This window comes from Heterodontus francisci, chromosome 31, assembly GCF_036365525.1.
Source record: "Heterodontus francisci isolate sHetFra1 chromosome 31, sHetFra1.hap1, whole genome shotgun sequence".
Classification (NCBI taxonomy): Eukaryota; Metazoa; Chordata; class Chondrichthyes; order Heterodontiformes; family Heterodontidae; genus Heterodontus; species Heterodontus francisci.
This window is the reverse complement of record NC_090401.1, coordinates 62367503-62386173: the sequence shown is the minus strand read 5'-3', so window position 1 is coordinate 62386173 and position 18671 is coordinate 62367503. Positions and strand designations below refer to the sequence as shown.

Sequence of the window (18671 nt, the reverse complement as noted above, 5' to 3'; positions counted from 1 at the left end):
ACTTGCAGGTGGTGGTGTTCCCATGCATCTGCTGCCCTTGTCCTTCTAGGTGGTAGCGGTCATGAGTTTAGAAGGTGCTGTCTAAGCAGCCTTGGTGAGTTGCTGCAGTGCATCTTGCAGATGATACACACTGCTGCCACTGTGCGTCGGTGGTGAAGGGAGTGAATGTTGAAGGTGGTGGATGGGGTTCTAATCAAGCGGGCTGCTTTGTCCTGGATGGTGTCAAGCTCAAGTGTTGTTGGAACTGCACTCATCCAGACTGGTGGAGAGTATTACATCATGCTCCTGACTTGTGTCATGGTGCATAATGTTGAATAGCTGTCTGCTATTGCCCCAGTGACAGCCCGTTATAAAGTTCATCAACATAGACTAAAATGTGGAAGCCATTCTCCATTTCTCTCTCCCATTCCCATCATTGATGGCACAGTCTTCAACCATCCCACCCTAAATTCTGGAATATTCTTCCTACTCAATTCTGCCCTGCTTCATTGTTCTCCATTTTCAGAAACGTTGAAAACATCCCTCAATTTTGCTTCCATTATCTCCCCAACTTTGGTCTGTTCACTTACCTCACATGTCCATGAAATGCCCCAAGGTGTTTGCTCAAGGACATACTAGTGTAAATGTCCTACCAAAACTGTAGATCTGTGCTTACAGAACAGCAGAAAACACAATATGACTGAATATTTTAATTACGTTTTGGTCAAAAAAGGTCATGAAGTAAACTTAATTCACACATAGCAAGGTTTAAAAAAAGTACACACATCTGACCCATGTTTCAGTTGGGCAATAAGAGTTTTACTATAAAGTTTTTTTTTTAAAAATGGAAAACATTTCCTTAAGGAGTCTCTAAGTATATAAGTCAACTGATTTTACCCAGTTTATAATATATAAAAAAATTAATAGAATATCAATCTCACACATCTGACTACTACTTTTAACATGGGAGGGTTACATGATTCTCAGTATTTTCACAGAAATACAAATGGTACATTATGGGGTAGTAAAAATGGAAGCCAAGTTGTCATGTTCAACAACTTTACAGGGTTGACTTAAGAGTGCTATGTGCTTAGCAAAAAGGAGTCAAAAAATGCCATTTGTTTACACTGGAAAATACAGGAAAGGTTTAACAACTCCTTAGTCAACTTCACTTAACAATTTAACTTTTTTTTGGATGACAGATTAAACAACTTCCAAGGTCAAAAATGTGTTTACAAATAAATTACATGGTCCATTGTACGTTGTAAAAAAATAAGCATTTCTAGGGTCATCTAATAATGCTACGCTACAGTAACCATGCTGCAAGGAAAAGGAGCCGACACATTTCCGTCTTGATTTATGCATTGCTTGGTTTCGTCTCTTCCACCTTAATTCTAGGGAGTAAAGATAATCAAATTTGGTGAGTTGTACAAAAATCCATGTCAAAATTATCATTAATAATGTATTGGCCCATCCCAGCAATGTAATATCGCAGACCGGAATATTGGAAAGAAAACTGAACCCATGTTCAGCTACGATGGTTTGCATTAATCAACTACCCTTTGAATTTTACCCAGGTCCACCCAAGTGCTGAGGTTCCATATTTGCTTGTTCCCTCCAACAAAGCCCATTCCATATACTCCATTTCTGACTTGGTTTCCTCCCTGCTACCAAGGACGTGCGAGTACTCAAACCCCAGCTTCACTGCCTCCCCAATCAGTACAGTAACCACTTCCCAGCACCATGCAACAGCCAGTCACCTGCTTCACCAAAACTGTAGCAGGAGAGTAAACAATGACCATTAAAATGCTATTAAAATGGCACAATTCTTCACTTCTAAACTACAATCATTATAATACTCTTGATAAGTCTTGGCTTACTTAGGGCACTAATATTAAGTTTGCAATTTATAACATTTCAAGATTGTAGGGCATTTATATCACAATTTATGGAATAATTCTACTTGATACCTCCAAAAGATTTCACCCATAGTTGATCATGTCTCACCATTCCAACTGGTCCAAGCAAATCACATGGCCATTATTGCTTGCATGCCGAGTTCTCCAATCACTCAACCTCCACCCAAAGCTCCCGATTCCCAGATCCTGGAATTACTACTAGTGCCTTACACACGGGAAACAAAGCAACCTCATCTCTTAGAGATATAGAGACAATCAAGAGGTTTGAAACTCAGGATGCATGGCAGGCTAGAGGAACTGAAGAATACAAGATGAAAAGAGTACAAGCACAGGCAAGGCAGAGAGGAGAGCGCGAATGCACAAAACAGACAGTGCATACAAGAGTGAGGGAGAGCCAGGAAAAGAGTGCACATGAGCAAGAGATGCAGATATAACAGAACACAAGCCAGTATGCAGGGAAGTATGTGTAAAAAAAAAAATGGAGAACACAACCACAGAGATGAGTGTGCACCTATAGACTGAGAACATGTGCAGAGGAGGCAGAGTACATGCAAGTGAGGGGGGTGTGGGAGGCACTTGTGCATGACAAACTGTGCTCGACTGTTTAATAATTGCACAAGTGATCGAAAGCAGGAGGGAAATCATACACGGGAAAAAGGTGCAAGAGGTAGAAACATTAAAATACATAGAAAAGGCGGCATAGGAAAGATGACTTACGAGAAGGAAGTATAAACGTATGATGCATACAGAGAAGGAGACAGAATAAACTAAACAGAACAAAATAAAATGAGCCAGAAAGGGAAATGAGACAATTATGAGAGCTTTTTATTTTTGCCCTTTAAAAAAACCTGTAATATTTTACACAAGTAAAAACCATACCCTTTAGTTTCTAATTTCTCTGGAACACCATCTTTGGCCTTTTCTTCCTCTTTCCCATCTGGAAAATGAAAAACATTTCCATCATTATTTAAATAAAAGCAAAATACTGCGGATGCTGGAAATCTAATATTTGTCAGTTCCGAAGAAGGGTCACTGACCCGAAACGTTAACTCTGCTTCTCTTTCCACAGATGCTGCCAGACCTGCTGAGTGGTTCCAGCATTTCTTGTTTTTATTCCATCATTATTTAATCTGAAGTTGAGATGCCAAACATTTTTGATCAGACGAAAAGTTGACGTTACACAGAATCTACAGCACAGCAACAGTCCATTCAGCCCAACAAGCTTGTGCTGATGTTTAGTCTCCTTCCATTCCATCTACCTCATCTCAGCCTTTCAGCATAGCTTTCTATTCTCTTTTCTCTCATGGATTCATCGAGTGTGCTTTTGAAAGTATCTAAGCCATTTGCCTCAACCACATTCTAACCACTCTTGAGGAAAGACACTTCTCCTTATTTCCCTACTGGATTTATGAACTATCCTGTATTTCTGGTCTCTAGTATGGATTCTTCCATAAGTGGAAACATTCATTCCACATCCAAAGAAAAAAAAACCCAATCCCTTCAATCCTTCCAGATAGCTGTAATCTCAGTTCAGACACCACCCTAGTAAATCTTTTGTAATAAAAACAGAAAGTGTTGGAAATACACAGCAGATCTGGCAGCATCAGTGGAGAGAAAGAGTTAACATTTCAGCTCTGCTACCTTTCATCAAGACTGATGCAAGACCACTGACCTGAAACGTTAACTCCGTTTCTCTCTCCACAGATGATACCAGCACTTTGTTTTTATTTCAGATTTCTAGCATCTGCAGTATTTTGCTTTATTTTAATCTTTTTTGTACTTTTTCTAGTGCTTCCATGCCCTTTTTAAGTATTATACTAGAACTGTGCACAGTACTCCAAGTGTGGCCTGACCAGGCCACAATACAAACTAAAAACTTGATTACTTTTGTATTCTGCACACAAGAAATAAATCCCAGTGCTTTGTTCGCATTTTTAATTGCTTTACTGCTCTACGATGCTGCTTTTAATGATTTGTTGCCTGTATTCCTAGATTCCTTTGCTTTTCTACTTCAGTTTCTTATTTAAAATCTAGGCCAGGGGTCTGCAACCTGTGGCTCTGGAGCCGCATGCGGCTCATTAAGGACTCATGTCTGGCTCCCGACCTTGATCAATCAAACCTATTTCGATGGTAATTAAATGGCTTGTTTCTTTTTTAAAAAACTTTTAACATTCTACTTGTGAAATAGTTTCAATTAACAACTTTGCTTGCTTGTCCCATTACCACTCCCTTTAGCCCTGCACCAACTCTTTCCTCATTTAATCTCTCCTGTCTTCCACCCCAGCACAAATCCTCCCCTTTTGTTTTTACCCACCCTCCCCCCCACTTTCACTTGCTTAAAACCTATTACATTTCTAACCTTTTCCAGTTCTGAAGAGTCACCGACTTGAAACGTTAATTTTCTCTCTCCACAGGTGCTACCAGACATACTGAATATTTCCAACATTTCTGTCTTTTCCCCCCCAAATGTCTTTTTGCATTCAGCGTTAACCATACCCCCCAGTATTCTGAGTTTGGTATCTGCAAATTTTGATATTGAGCCACTTATTCCAAAGTTCAAATCATTAATATAAATTATGAACAGTGGCTCCAGCGCTGACCCTTGTGTAACACAGCTTTCTACCTGTTGATTATTTTTATATGCATCATTGCTGATCCAACATGTGAGAAGCTAACTTTTTGGCAAAGTAAAATTGTAAGTTCTAAGTATTCAGATATTCCACTTGTATATGAAAATACAGGCATATTCAATCTTGGTATCTTAAAACTGCTCAACAACTTTTACAATTGGACCTTGTAATGGTCTGCCATTTATTGCCCTGTTTTTGCATCTTTAACTAATCCATGTTCGCATACTGTTTCATACAGCCACCCATATTGAGCTCCAGGTACTTCATAAATCGAATTTGCATGTCCAGTACCATATTATACCTGTATTGCACACTACTAGATTGATCCATTACTGCTGGAGACATTTTATTCTTACCAGCAGTAACATTAGTATACTTTCTCCTGACTAGAGTCAGATCTCCTGTCCATGAAATTCATGGAGATTCTGTTGGGAAACAGATCTTATACCATCATATATTTGGTGTCTATAACCTTTTTTCCATATGTATGTGAAATGCCTCATTCTCTGCACATCACTAATACTATGCATGAGACACATCTCCAGTCACTCCTAATTTTTTGAATGTTAAATATGTCTAATGCAGTACCTTCAACTTGGTAAACTTTGCTAGTACAAGCTTCAATCAAATCATTTTCACATCACTTCCTCCACTGTTGCTGTGATCAGGCACTTACATGCTTCAGGCACATGTTGAGTCAGGTTTTTCCCTCCCCAAATACAGAGTAGCAACACAGTATTGCTGGTGTTTTATACAACTGAGTGCTTCCTCCAACCAACTGGAACTGGTCAACTGCTTATTTCTGACACTTGGGATCTAAAGTGTGTTATGAAAGTGCTTCACTTTTTTGGTAATTTTTTTTTTTGAGGACTCATTTAAATTGTGGAAATGGATTCATTTTGGAAGGCTGAAGATTTCATAGATGCTGGACTTTGTTTTGTTGTTGAAAGTTCACTGAAAGGACACTTGAGATGTGTTTGAAAACAACTTTGACTGGATATCACATGCTTCAAGATAAACAGAAACCTTGGTTACTTGGGGTAAGTTCTTTTTCTTTTCTTTTGGGCCTCCTTATCTCGAGAGACAATGGATACGCGCCTGGAGGTGGTCAGTGGTTTGTGAAGCAGCGCCTGGAGTGGCTATAAAGGCCAATTCTGGAGTGACAGGCTCTTCCACAGGTGCTGCAGAGAAATTTGTTTGTTGGGGCTGTTGCCCCAAGATAAACAGAAACCTTGGTTACTTGGGGTAAGTGTTGACAGAGAAATTACATATCAAGATTAATAAGGGTCAAGAATTGGTTTTGCTTCTGAGATATTGTTTTGGTTCAGTTGGGGTGTGGACAGTGTTGAAAAGCATTTGGTTTTGTAGCCTGCTGAAAAGAACCCCCCCCCCCCCCACAGTTTATCTTTCCTGCACCTCTCCAAGAGACCCTGAGAAATCCAGTGTGCCAGCTCCTCTTTTTCTACCTCTTTGGAAAAAACCCTACAAATCCAGAGTGTGATAACTGAAACCTGATGCCACATTTCTCCTGGAAAGCCTACCAAACTATTTCTCGACATCTCCAGAAAGAATTGCTTCTGAAAGGATCCCAGTGACCCTTCTCCATATACCCGGAAGCCAGACCCAGTGACCCTTCTCCATATACCAGGAAGCCAGACCCAGTGACCCTTCTCCATATACCAGGAAGCCAGACCCAGTGACCCTTCTCCATATACCAGGAAGCCAGACCAAAGGGACAACTGACATCCTTCCATATCTTCTCTTTTGTTCTTCAAGAATTAGCAAATATTTGGCCAAAGTATTCCGTTTTTGTCTTTTTTTTTGTAAAAGAGCTCTGCAGAGAAAATTTCTTTCTTTTTCTTTAACCAACGTGTGTGTGTATTTGTTTGGAGGGTGTATTTAAAAAGGGAACTTTCATACTTCAACCTGTATTAATGTTTTGCTTTGCTACTGGATAAGTCTTGTTCCAAAATAAACTGATAAAATTTGTTGTTTATTAAAGAAACCTGGATGGTGTATTTTATTCTGGGGATAAAGAGTAGAGTCTATGATTGACTATCAGTAACTGGGTAAGCTTTTAAAATATATGTTGTGACCTGTGGAGAAGTACAACTAGCAAAGCACTCCTCCTGCCTCGGTCATAACAAGAGTTAATGAACTGTGAAAATTTTACACAGTTTCAGCACAACAGGTGAACTATCACCAACCTGTTTTTTTCTCTTCTCCCTCTTTTTCTTCTTCCACTTTGGCACGCTTTAGTTTTTTGTAATTTGCGGTGTTTCGTCGACCTCCTTCCCCTTCATCTTCAGAATCTGAGAACTCTTCATCGCATGTTATTCTCTTGTCTGAAGCACGGACTGTCAAAAAAGAAAGCAAAACATAAGTTGGCATTTAAAGAATTGTTCTGACTTGTAGGTGATATTTTGCTTTCGATATTTATAGCAAGTCATTTAGACTGAGATTCCACTGCCAGCCACTCTCCCATCCAACCCCAGATTCAGATGCAAAGTGAACTGCCTGAAGTTACTGTATACTGCTTGACCTGAAATAGCATTCATCAGAAGCAAAGGTAGCATGACAATTCCCTATATCTTCCCTCCTCCCATTTTTCTCTGCCAATATTCAAAAGGATTTGAGGTATTTACAAGATCAGCCAGTGCCAAATCAATTAAACACTTCCTCCAAGTCTTTAAAATACTCTGAATGCTTTTCTTTTGCAAAATGAATGCTTCTGTACGACTACTACCCTGACTCCAGGCTTCTTCCCACCCCTTATTCTAAAGACTGTTGGCATGGGATGCTACAAGCATCAACATCATTTTTAACTTAGTCCAACTGACTTTTCACTTCAGAACTTGTGTGATGAGTTTCAGCAGGCCTTTTTTGCCCTGCAACAGGGGTAACTGAAAGACACAGTAATGTATTGCTCTCACTAGATATTCATATACTTTCAGTAGGAAAGGGGGCACAATGGGCAGTAGAAACTCTAGCCTCCCTCCCCTTCCCCTAGCCCAATTATAAAGGCAAATTAAGTGCCTCTACCACCACAGCTGCTAAAATGCATTAGCTGAGCACATATCAGAGCTAAAATATTGAACCCATCTGATCTGTACAGCGCCGTATTACATTGGGCCGTTGGGTTATCCACCAAAGCTATTAGGAGGATGTTTTGATTTTAAAATAAAAATACAACAGGACACCTCTTTCTTAATAAAGATAGAATCAAAACAGGCTCCAACTGAATTATATTTTTAAAATGTGGCACGCGCTTTTTTCTTAATCATTGCCTGAATTCAGCACATTCCATCTTTTGTGGGTAAAAAGCTATAATGAGCCCCAAAATGCCAACTGAAGCGACAATAAGTGGAAACTCTGTTTCCCATTACACGGGTTACTTTTAAAATCACATAGGGAAGCTACTCCAATGTTCAGTGGGTTTGTAAGTATCTTCTTCATACCCACACTTCTGGAAATATGTCTTCTGGGATAGCCTGCAGTTGAACACCAGGTACATAGGGCAGCATCTACCAGTTCACAAATAAACATTTGCTGTAGGTTTATATCTAACATGCACTCAGATAGTAGAATACAATAAATCGAAAGGTGATGGGTCATGTTTCTTGGCCACTGGCAGGTCATAGTCCAGGTAAGCAGTTTATTGGTATGTTGCCCAATTCCAGGAAGCTGTCATAGTTTCCCCATTTGTTCAGCAGGTTTATCCAATGATGTGGATCTGCACGGAGTGTGAAGGGAGCTTGGTAACAGTGAATTTTAAGGGTTAATCTCTCAAGACTAGTTTTTGTTTTGTTTACATCTAGCAATTCATTGAAATTCCTGTTTCAGTTAAGAGGCAAGAAAGATTTCTTGCAGTTTTAAACAGGGGTATACTAACAGTCAGAGTAGCTGTAGTTAATTAGGTAGCAAACTTAAACTGGTTTCTGAGCTTTAGCAGAGCTCTAGCAGAGCCAACACAGCACTGTTTTCAGAGTATAAATTGACAAGACTCTCAGTGCTGCTTGCCTGCACTGAGTGCTGCTGGAGGGCACAGAGTGTTAAGAAGGGAGTTGGTGATTGAGGGAGTTTGGGAAAGAGGGGAACTATAAATTAAGAAAATAAATTTGAGTGCACAAAGTGTAAAGTGGGAGTTTGATGCATGAGGGAGGGGCTCCTTTCTTTTACCTTGTTTCAGCTTCCAGTAGCTGCCTCTCTCTTCGGTACAGGGGAGAAGTTAATTGGTGAGTAACTGGTAAGTTATTTTACTTCTCATAGTACTAACATTTTTTAAAGTTACATTATGGCAGGTCAGCTCGGTCAAGTAGAATGAACATCCTGCGGCATGTGGGAAGTCATGGACACACCACATGTCCTAGACGAACACATCTGCAGGAAGTGTCACCAGCGACAGAAGCTTGAACTCCTGAAGAAAACATGGCCATCATATGAACAAACGATTAGTTTGCAATACTCTCCCCAATAGATCTTGTATGCATGTATACACAGAGCTTTCTCTGGGCAGCATGAGTTGCAGCCAGGCTTAGCCTGCAACAGATGAAAGGTCATCGACCTGAAATGTTAACTCTGTTTGTGTCTCCACAGATACTGCCAGACTTGGAGTATTTTCAGCATCTTGTTTTTATTTCAGATTTCCAGCATCCACAGTAATTTTTTCTTTGCTTTTATATTGGCCTGTAATAGAGCTCGGGTATTGCCAGCTATTCCAAGACTAGAAATAATGAAATGCTCTACAAATCCTAAATTTATAATGCAAAGCATTCAGAACACTAAGAGAACTCACTCGAAATACGTTTGTCTGCATCTTCCTCCTCTTCATCCCCACTATCTTCTGGAACTGCGTCCTCTGGGATAGCCTGCATCTGAACACCTGGTGCATGGGGCAGCATACGCAGGTTTTCAAACAAACGTTGCCTGTAAATTTACAGCCAATAATTATTTTTCTGTGGGACACGGTGAAAACTAATTTAGCCTCAACAGAATCGACTGGCCTGTAGATTGTTAGCATTTCCTGTTTCCCTTTTTATCTCCACCATTCAATTGTGAAACAGTTCAAAGGCACTTCGTAACTCCTTATCATACAGCCAAACAGCCCATCTGCTAATAGAAATTTGAATGACTATCTCTACATCATACCATAACGGAGCCATTGCATTTTTGAACCATTTAACCATGTTCACTTAAGCATGCCCAAGATGGAAGAGTAGATATCCCTCCCATCGAGTTCAGACAAGGGTATAATTTACTGGACATGGCCCTCTGTACGAATGTCACTCCACTTAGATCTGCAATACTGTAAGGCACAATTTTCTAAAAAAAATTCACAAAAGCATCAGCTTTCAGCTGCACGAGTATAACCAGGAGTGAAGTCTCCAGGAGGATGACAGCACAAGTCATTCAACATGAATATTTCCAGCTGCCAGTTATGGATAATCAACAACTCACCTGAACTCAAACTAGAGTTATATCAGGATAAAAAAGATGAATTTAATAGATACCATTTCTACTTTTTCTTTTAATGTGCAATAGGTGGCTATATTTACTATTTTAGGCAACTTAACTATGCAGGGACTAAGCCACCTGTCCATGTGTCACAGTGCAAACAAACCCAATTTTAGCTATTAGCAATATTCCAGGCTATTGCAGATAATTTTGCAACGTTCCTTTTCTCTGCTGCCAACTGCTGCCCTTAAGCTCCTCTACTCACTCCCTCCACTCTCATCTCCAAGAAGTCAGGTTCATGGCCTTCTTTGCATTAAGGCAGAGACCATCGTTCAGCTGCACTTGCTGTTTCACCTTGTTCAAGTCGAACTTTCCCAATGCTCTCCCTGCCCTGATCAAGTACCCACATCTTCCTCTAAACTCTTTCCCATCTGTCATCATGAGCTCACCTTGTTCAAGAAAGCAATCTCTTACTGCCTTGACCACCATTCTCACTAAACTGCTGACCTCCCTTAAACTTCTCCTCCTGACCTCCAAATTAGCTGATGTTGAAAACCATGCTCTCTCCTTTGATACTGTCCCACTCTCTCAAAAACAGCCCCTTCCCAGTTTGAAAACTGCAGTCAAAACCCACCCAAACTCAGCCTCATCCCCCCCCCCCCTTACTTGCATACTGCCACCCCATCTCTAGCTTTGCTTTCCTCCCAAAACCTCGAGCATTGTTGCTTCCCAAACCCATGCCAATATTTCCAGTTTCATGTTAAATCTCTTTAGCTAAGTTTCTGCCATTGCCGCAGAATAGTAGCAGCTTTAATCAAAGTCATAAATGACATCCTCTATGACTGTGATGCACTTCCCCTCCTCATGCTCTGTGCAGCCTTTGACAGAGACTACCAGGCCATTCTTTTCCAACAACTCTCCTTTGTTGTCCAGCTCAGCTTGTTCCACTCTTACTGATACAAGTTAGACAGAGTATTTCCAACAATGGCTTGTCCTTCTGCCCTTACATCATTACCTCTGAAGTCCCCCAACGATCTCTTCTACATGTTCATGTTATGTCTTGGCATCATCCAACGATACAGGGGTCAGATTCCACATATGTCCGAACACCTAAATTTATCTCTCCATCACCTGCCTTGACCACTCCACTCCCTACGTTCTGACTGCTTCTCCAACATCCAGTTTTGGATAAGCTGATATTTCCTCCACTTATTCAATGGAAAGACCAAAGCCACTGCCTTCCACGCGAACCACATACTCCTGTACCTTTCTACTGATTCCATTCCCCCTCCCCAGACACTGCCTCAGGTCAACAAGATTGATCACAATATCAGCATCCTATTCAACCATGAGCTCAGCTTTAACCCCATATTCTGCACATCACAATAACTGCCTAATTCTAACATCACCACCCCTGCTTCAGCCCAACTGCTACAGATATCCTCCTGACACATACAGACAGTTACATGAAAAGAATGTGCAGGGTTATGGGGAGAAGGCAGGGGAATGGATCTGAGGGAGTTGCTCTTTCAGAGCGCCGGTGCGGACACGATGGGCTGTAACGATTCTGTGATTCCTCCACGCTTCTAGCATCAACACTCAACCATTTCAATGCTCTCCTGACCAGCCTCCCTTCCTCCATAAACTTCAGATCATCCAAACTTCCATATCCTAGCCCACATCAAATTCCACTCCCCCATGAGCCCTACCCTCATTTCCCAACATTGGAGACTTTGAAGGACTGAGTGTCAATTTAAAATTCTTATCCACCAGTTTAAATCCTAACATTGTCCAGCTCTCCCCATCTCCAACTATAGTTCTACAATCACTCCCTACTCCAAAACTCTGCGTTCCTTGGGCTCTGGCACCTTTCTGCGTCCTTTTGCCCTGCATTGACGGCTGTGCCGTACCTCCTCGAATTCCGTCCCTCAACCTCACCACCTCCAGAACTCCACCTCCTCTTTTAAGACCTTCCTTCAAAACTATCACTTTGACCAAACTTTTTTTTATCACCATTCCTTCTTTGGCCCAAGGTCAGTTTTGCCCAATTGAGTTTTTGTTTTTCCATTTTAAAAGCACTATATAATTCCAAATAGATCCAATGCAGAACCCATAGAGGCAAGATAGTACTTCAGTGTAATAACCCAATTCTCCAACATTCACTACAAGTCTCCAATTGACATCTAATTTATATCAATATATAGCTTCTGCAAAGTTACACAATTCAGGTAACTTTAACGGAATAAATGTTCCTATTTCAATAGGGCTGAAATCTTTAAACCATTGTACACCAGCCTGTAGAAATGCAACTTGATGAGTGTTCACAAAGCACTGCAGGATTGCTCAGCAATCTATTTGCTTCATGTTAGTTGGATTCATTTGATCAGAGATTCTACGTTATTACCACTTGTGTGGAAGAGACACACTGTTTAATAACTCATTCATTTGTAACACTTCTTCCACTTTTATAAAGCACAAAGCAGATGTGTCTGTGAACTATACGGTCTACTTAGAAAATAATTAAATAGGGAGATCTCACATGGCAGGACCATTTAATATCAATGAAGGAAATTATATACTTTATCTTCTCCAGGTATTCATTGGTGTTTTGGTTTGTCATATTGGAAGGACTAATGTGCAGCTTAAAGTCTGGTCCAAAGTATTCAAAGTAATCGTTGTATGGCAGTTCTGAAACAGAAAGAATAATTCATTTACATTTATTTCTCCTCCATATATGAAAGAAACCAACTGCCAGCATAGAATGTATAATAATTATAATACTATAATTAAAAATACTGCGTTCTGCAAGACTCATTATATTCAGTTCATGAATAATGATGCACAGAATTATAGAACGGTTGCAGCATTCAGCCCATCATATTCATGCTGGCTCTCTGCAAGAGTAACTCAGCTAGTTCCACTCCCCCACCTTTGCCCCAGAACCCAACAATTTTTTTCTCATTCTCTTTTGAAAGCCACAAATGAATCTGCCTCCATCACACTCTCAGTCAGTACATTCCAGATCCTAACCTCGCTGCGTAAAAAGGTTTTTCCTCCTGCTGACTTTGGTTCTTTTGCCATTCACTTTAAATCGGTGTCCTCTGGCTCTTGATCCTTGCACTAATGGGAACAGTTTCTCCCATCTACTCTGTCCAGACCCCTCATGATTTTGAATACCTCTATCAAATCTAATCAATCTTCTTTTCTCCAAGGAGAATAACCCCAGCCTCTCCAATCTATCTACTTAACTGAAGTCCTGTATCCATTCTCCTAAATCTTTTCTGCACCCTCTCTAATGCTTTCACATCCTTCTTAAAGTGTGGTACCCAGAATTGGACACAATACTCTAGTTGAAGCCGAACCAGTGCTTTATTAAAGGTTCATCAAAACTTCCTTGCTTTTGTACTCTATGCCTCTATCCTGTATGCCTTATTAACCAATTTCCCAACCTGCCCTGCCAGGTCCCAATGCTCCTGGGAACGCTTTATTTTATATTGCCTCTCCTCATTCTTCCTACCAAAATATAGCACTTCACACCCTCTCTGCAATAAACTTCATTTTTAAATTTATTCTTTCACGGGATGCTCGGCCAGCATTTCTTGCCCATCCCAAATTTCCCTCGAGAAGGTGAGCCACCTTCTTGAACCACTGCAGTCTATGAGGTGTAGGCACACCCAAGTGCTGTTAGGGAGTGCCAGGATTTTGATCCAGCGACAGTGAAGGAACAGCGATATAGTTCCAAGTCAGGATGGTGTGGGGCTTGGAGAGGGACGTAGGTGGTGATGTCCCCATCCGTCTGCTGCCCTTGTCCTTCTACGTGGTACAGGTCGTAGGTTTGGAAGGTGCTGTCGAAGGAGCCTTGTTGAATTGCTGCAGTGCATCTTGTAGATGGTACACACTGCTGTCACAGTTTGTCAGTGGTCGAGGGAGTGGATGTTGAAGGTGGTGGATGGGATGCCAATCAAGCGTGCTGCTTTGTCCTGGATGGTATATCGGCTCGACCTATTCCACGTGGATTCCAACTGAAGTTTCACCCTTCACATTTTGAATCTACCCAGGATTACAGGTGTCTCCGAGAAATAAAATGTTCCTCGGACTGCTGTTCTTGCCGCATCCTGAGATCCACACTCAGTGCCATGCGCTGCCACATGTACAATGGACCTCTCTCCCCAGAAGCACCGCCTCACCTCATCTCAAAGCTGTTCTACTCCGCAGTTTCATTTCACCCTTTGTCTTATCCGACAAGTTAACAAAAAACTTTTTTTCTTCTTTCAGGTGTTAAGGAACGCAAGCTCCAGCAGCTGATGGGGACAAATGCCCCTCCAGATCCTTCTTCCCTCTGACCCCATGCCTTCTGATCTGACCCCTTGCCATGTATTCACTATACCCGCTGACCTTCCCCTCTCTGCGTTGAACATTCTGTATTCAGTTTTATCCCCTTACGCCCCCACCTCAATGAATTTCATGCTCAGCATGGCGTTGAGCTCTTCTTCTGTTGCCTTCACCTCCGGGCTCACTTCTTTGACCAGGAGTCCTCCCCCCGAACAGCAGACCCATTCACCCGCCTCCAGCATTCTCCCTCTACCTGGACCCCTCCCCCTGGCCTCTTACCCGCTCTTGATCTTTTCATTGAAAACTGTTGGCGAGACATTGGCTGTCTCAATTTCTCTGCCCCCCCCCTCACTCACTCTAACCTGTTCCCCTCTGAACTCGCTGCACTCTTCTCTCAGATCTAACTCTGACATTGTCAAAAAACCTGCAGACAAGGGTGGTGCCGTTGTTGTCTGACCTCTATCTCAGAGGCTCAGCGCCAACTCTCAGACACTTCTTTCTACTTCCCCCGAACCATGACCCCACCACTGAACATCAAGCTACTGTCCATACTGACCTCATCTCCTCTGGAGATCCACCCCCTACAGCCTCCAACCTCAGTCCCACAAACCTGGACAACCCGCTTCTACCTCCTTCCCAAAATCTACAAACATGACTGTCCTGGCAGACACATTGTTTCAGCATGTTCCTGCCCCACTGAACTTATTCCTTCCCATCTTGACTCTATCTTTTCTCCCCTGGTCCAGTCTCTCCCCACCTACATCCGTGACTCTTCTGATGCCCTACATCATTTTGACAATTTCCAGCTTCCTTGCCCCAACCACCTCCTCTTCACTATGGACGTCCAGTCTCTCTACACCTCCATCCACCACCAGGACAGTCTGAAGGCCCTCCGCTTCTTCCTTGAACAGAGGCCCAACCAGTACCCATCCCCTACCACCCTCCTCCGCTTGGCTGAACTTGTTCTCACATTGAACAACTTCCCCATCAACGCCACTCACTTCCTTTAAGTAAAGGGTGTTGCTATGCGTCCCCACATGGGTCTTAGTTACGCCTGTGTTTTTGTGGGATATGTCAAACATTCCTTGTTGCAGTCCTACTCATGCCCCTCCCCCCCCTCTTTTTCCGGTACATTGATGACTGCATCGGTGCAGTTTCCTGCTCCCGCCTGGAACTGGAAAACTTCATCAACTTTGCTTGTAATTTCCACCCTTCGCTCAACTTTACCTGGCCCATCTCCGACACTATAATACTCAATATAAGCCGACCGACTCCCACAGCTACCTCGACTACACTTCTTCACACCCTGCTTCCTGTAAGAACTCCATTCCATTCTCCTAGTTTCTCCATTTCCGACGCATCTGCTCTGATGATGCGACCTTCCACGACAGCGCTTCTTTTTAGAATTAGAATATTACAGCGCAGTACAGGCCCTTCAGCCCTCGATGTTGCGCTGACCTGTGAAACCATCTGACCTACACTATTCCATTTTCATCCATATGTCTATCCAATGACCACTTAAATGCCCTTAAAGTTGGCGAGTCTACTACTGTTGCAGGCAGGGCGTTCCACGCCCCTACTACTCTGAGTAAAGAAACTACCTCTCACATCTGTCCTATATCTATCACCCCTCAACTTAAAGCTATGTCCCCTCGTGTTTGCCATCACCATCCGAGGAAAAAGACTCTCACTATCCACCCTATCCAACCCTCTGATTATCTTATATGTCTCTATGCTTCTGATATGTCTTCCTTTTTCCTCATCCGGAGATTCCCCCCCACTGTGGCTGACAGGGCCCTCAATCATGTCGGACCCATTTCCCGCACCTGTGCCCTCACCCCTTCCCCTCCCTCCCAGAACCACGACAGGATTCCCCTTGTCCTCACTTTCCACCCCACCAGCCTCCACATCCAAAGGATCATCCTCCGCCATGTCCAGCGTGATGCCATTACCAAACGCATCTTCCCCTCCCGTCAGCATTCCGAAGCAATCGTTCCCTCCGTGACACGCTGGTCCACTCCTCCATTACCCCCACCACCTCATCCCCTTCCCACGGCACCTTAGCATGCAATTACTGGAGGTGTAATACCTGCCCATTTACCTCCTCTCTCTCACTATCCAAAGCCCCAAACACTGCTTTCAGGTGAAGCAGTGATTTACTTGTACTTCTTTCAATTTATTATACTGTAGTCACTGCTCACAAGGTGGTCTCCTCTACAATGGGGAGACTAAACACAGATTGGGTGACCACTTTGCAGAACACCTCCGCTCAGTCCAAAAGCATGACCCCGAGCTTCTGGTTGCTGGCCATTTCAACACACACCCCTGCTCTCATGCTCACATCTCTGTCCTGGGATTGCTGCAGTGTTCCTGTGATCATCAACGCAAGCTCAAGGAACAGTATCTCATTTACCGATTAGGCACACTACAGCCTGCCGGACTGAACATTGAGTTCAATAATTTCAGAGCATGATGGCCCCCCTTTTTATTTTAATTTAGTTTTTCTTTTTTTTTCATGTTTGTGCTTGGGGCCAGGCTGTTCATTTTTCTGTCAATTAACACTCTCTCTGCACTAACACTTTGTCTTTCACCACACTATTAAGATACCAGTTTGCCTTTGCTCCATAACCTTCTCTTCAGTTATTCTCTGTGACCGTGTCCTATTAACACCTCTTTTGTTATCTCTTGCCCCACCCCCGCTTTAGTTGCTTAAAACCTATTACATTTCTAATATTTGCCAGTTCTGATGAAGGGTCACTGACCTGAAACGTTAACTCTGTTTCTCTCTCCACAGATGCTGCCAGACCTGCTGAGTATTTCCAGCATTTTTTGTTTTTATTTCAGATTTCCAGCATCTGCAGTATTTTGCTTTTATTACATTATTGTCCTGGATGGTGTCAAACTTCGAGTGTTTTTGGAGCTGCACTCACCCAGGCAAGTGGAGAGTATTCCATCAGTGTTGACTTGTGCCTTGTAAATGGTGGTTAGGCACTGGGCAGTCAAGAAGTGAGTTACATGCTGCAGAACCCCCAGCCTCTGACCTAGTCTTGCAGTCACAGTATTTATGTGGTTGGTCCAGTTCAATTTCTGCTGAATGGTAACCCCCAGGTAAAGGTCTGCTCGCGTCTGCAAATGAAACCCGACCAGAGCCAGACAGAACCACATCCGAGCCGCCCCGAGTCCTTTCATTTTTCCAATGCCCGACCCGGCCACCGGAATAAAGTCGATTATAATCAAAGAGGTTGTGCTCTACCTTGGATGGAATCGCTCACTACAGACTAGTGGGGAGTGTTTCCCCCCTGGATGTCCAGGCTGTCACTGTGTCTGACCCAGCTCGACCCAAGCCCGAATGCCAGACCCGGAAGAGTGACCCGACCCGAAGTTGACACGTCATCGGGTTCGGGTTAGGGTAGCGATGCTCTACCCCCAGGAGTTGATAGTGGGGGATTCAGCGATGGTAATGCCATCAAATGTCAAGGGGAATTAGTTGGATTCTCTCTTGTTGGAGATGGTCATAGCCTGGCACAAATGTTATTTGTCACTTATCAGCCCAAGTCCAGGTCTTGCTGCGGATGGACATGGGCTGCTTCAGTATCTGAGGAGTTGCGAATGGTGCTGAACGTTGTGCAATCAGCAAATATCCTCACTTCTGACCTTATGACGGAGGCAAGGACACTGATGAAGCAGCTGAAGATAGTTGGGCCCAGGACATTACCCTGAAGAACTCCTGTAGTGATGTCCTAGGACTGCGATTATTGATCAACAGTCACAACTATCTTCCTTTGTGCTAGGTATGACTCCAACCAGCGGAGTTTCCCCCCCAATTCCCATTGACTCCAGTTTTGCCACATGTCCGCCCATTCCCCAGCCTATGTCCTCTTGGAGTCTATCACTATCCTCCTCACAGTACATAATACTTCCAAGTTTTGCCTCATTTGCAAGTTTTGAAATTGCATCCTGCACACCAAAGTCTAGGTCATTAATATAGATCAAGAAAAGCAGTGGTCCTAATATCGAACGCTGGGGAACTCCAGGATATACCTTCCTCCAGTCCGAAAAACAACCATTCACAACTACTCTAATATAATAAAAGCAAAATACTGCGGATGCTGGAAATCTGAAACAACTACTCTCTGGTTACCGGCACTCAGTTAAATTCATAGTCATGTTGCCACTGTCCCTTTTATTCCATGGGCTTCAACTTTGCTGACAAACCTGTTATGTGGCACTTTATCAAATGCCTGTTGGAAGTTCATTAACTGCATTACCCTCATCAACCCTCTCTGTTATGTCACCAAAAAACTCAACCAAATTAAACAGGATTTGCCTTTAACAAATCTGTGCTGGTTGTTCTGAA

At 42.7% G+C, this 18671-nt stretch overlaps 1 protein-coding gene across 1 annotated transcript in view; it reads right to left on the bottom strand.

Moving 5' to 3' along the window:
• Nucleotides 1-669: 669 nt before the first annotated feature.
• The window catches only part of hdac1 (histone deacetylase 1), a 65806-nt gene continuing 47804 nt past the window's right edge, over nt 670-18671 (bottom strand). Inside the window, exons 10-14 of the mRNA XM_068011780.1 lie at nt 12562-12670; nt 9324-9454; nt 6736-6885; nt 2778-2835; nt 670-1373 (exon numbers count right to left, since the gene is read on the bottom strand). Of these exons, the coding sequence (XP_067867881.1) occupies nt 1337-1373; nt 2778-2835; nt 6736-6885; nt 9324-9454; nt 12562-12670 (485 nt within the window). The 3' untranslated portion in view covers nt 670-1336. The remainder of the gene's footprint in view (nt 1374-2777; nt 2836-6735; nt 6886-9323; nt 9455-12561; nt 12671-18671) is intronic.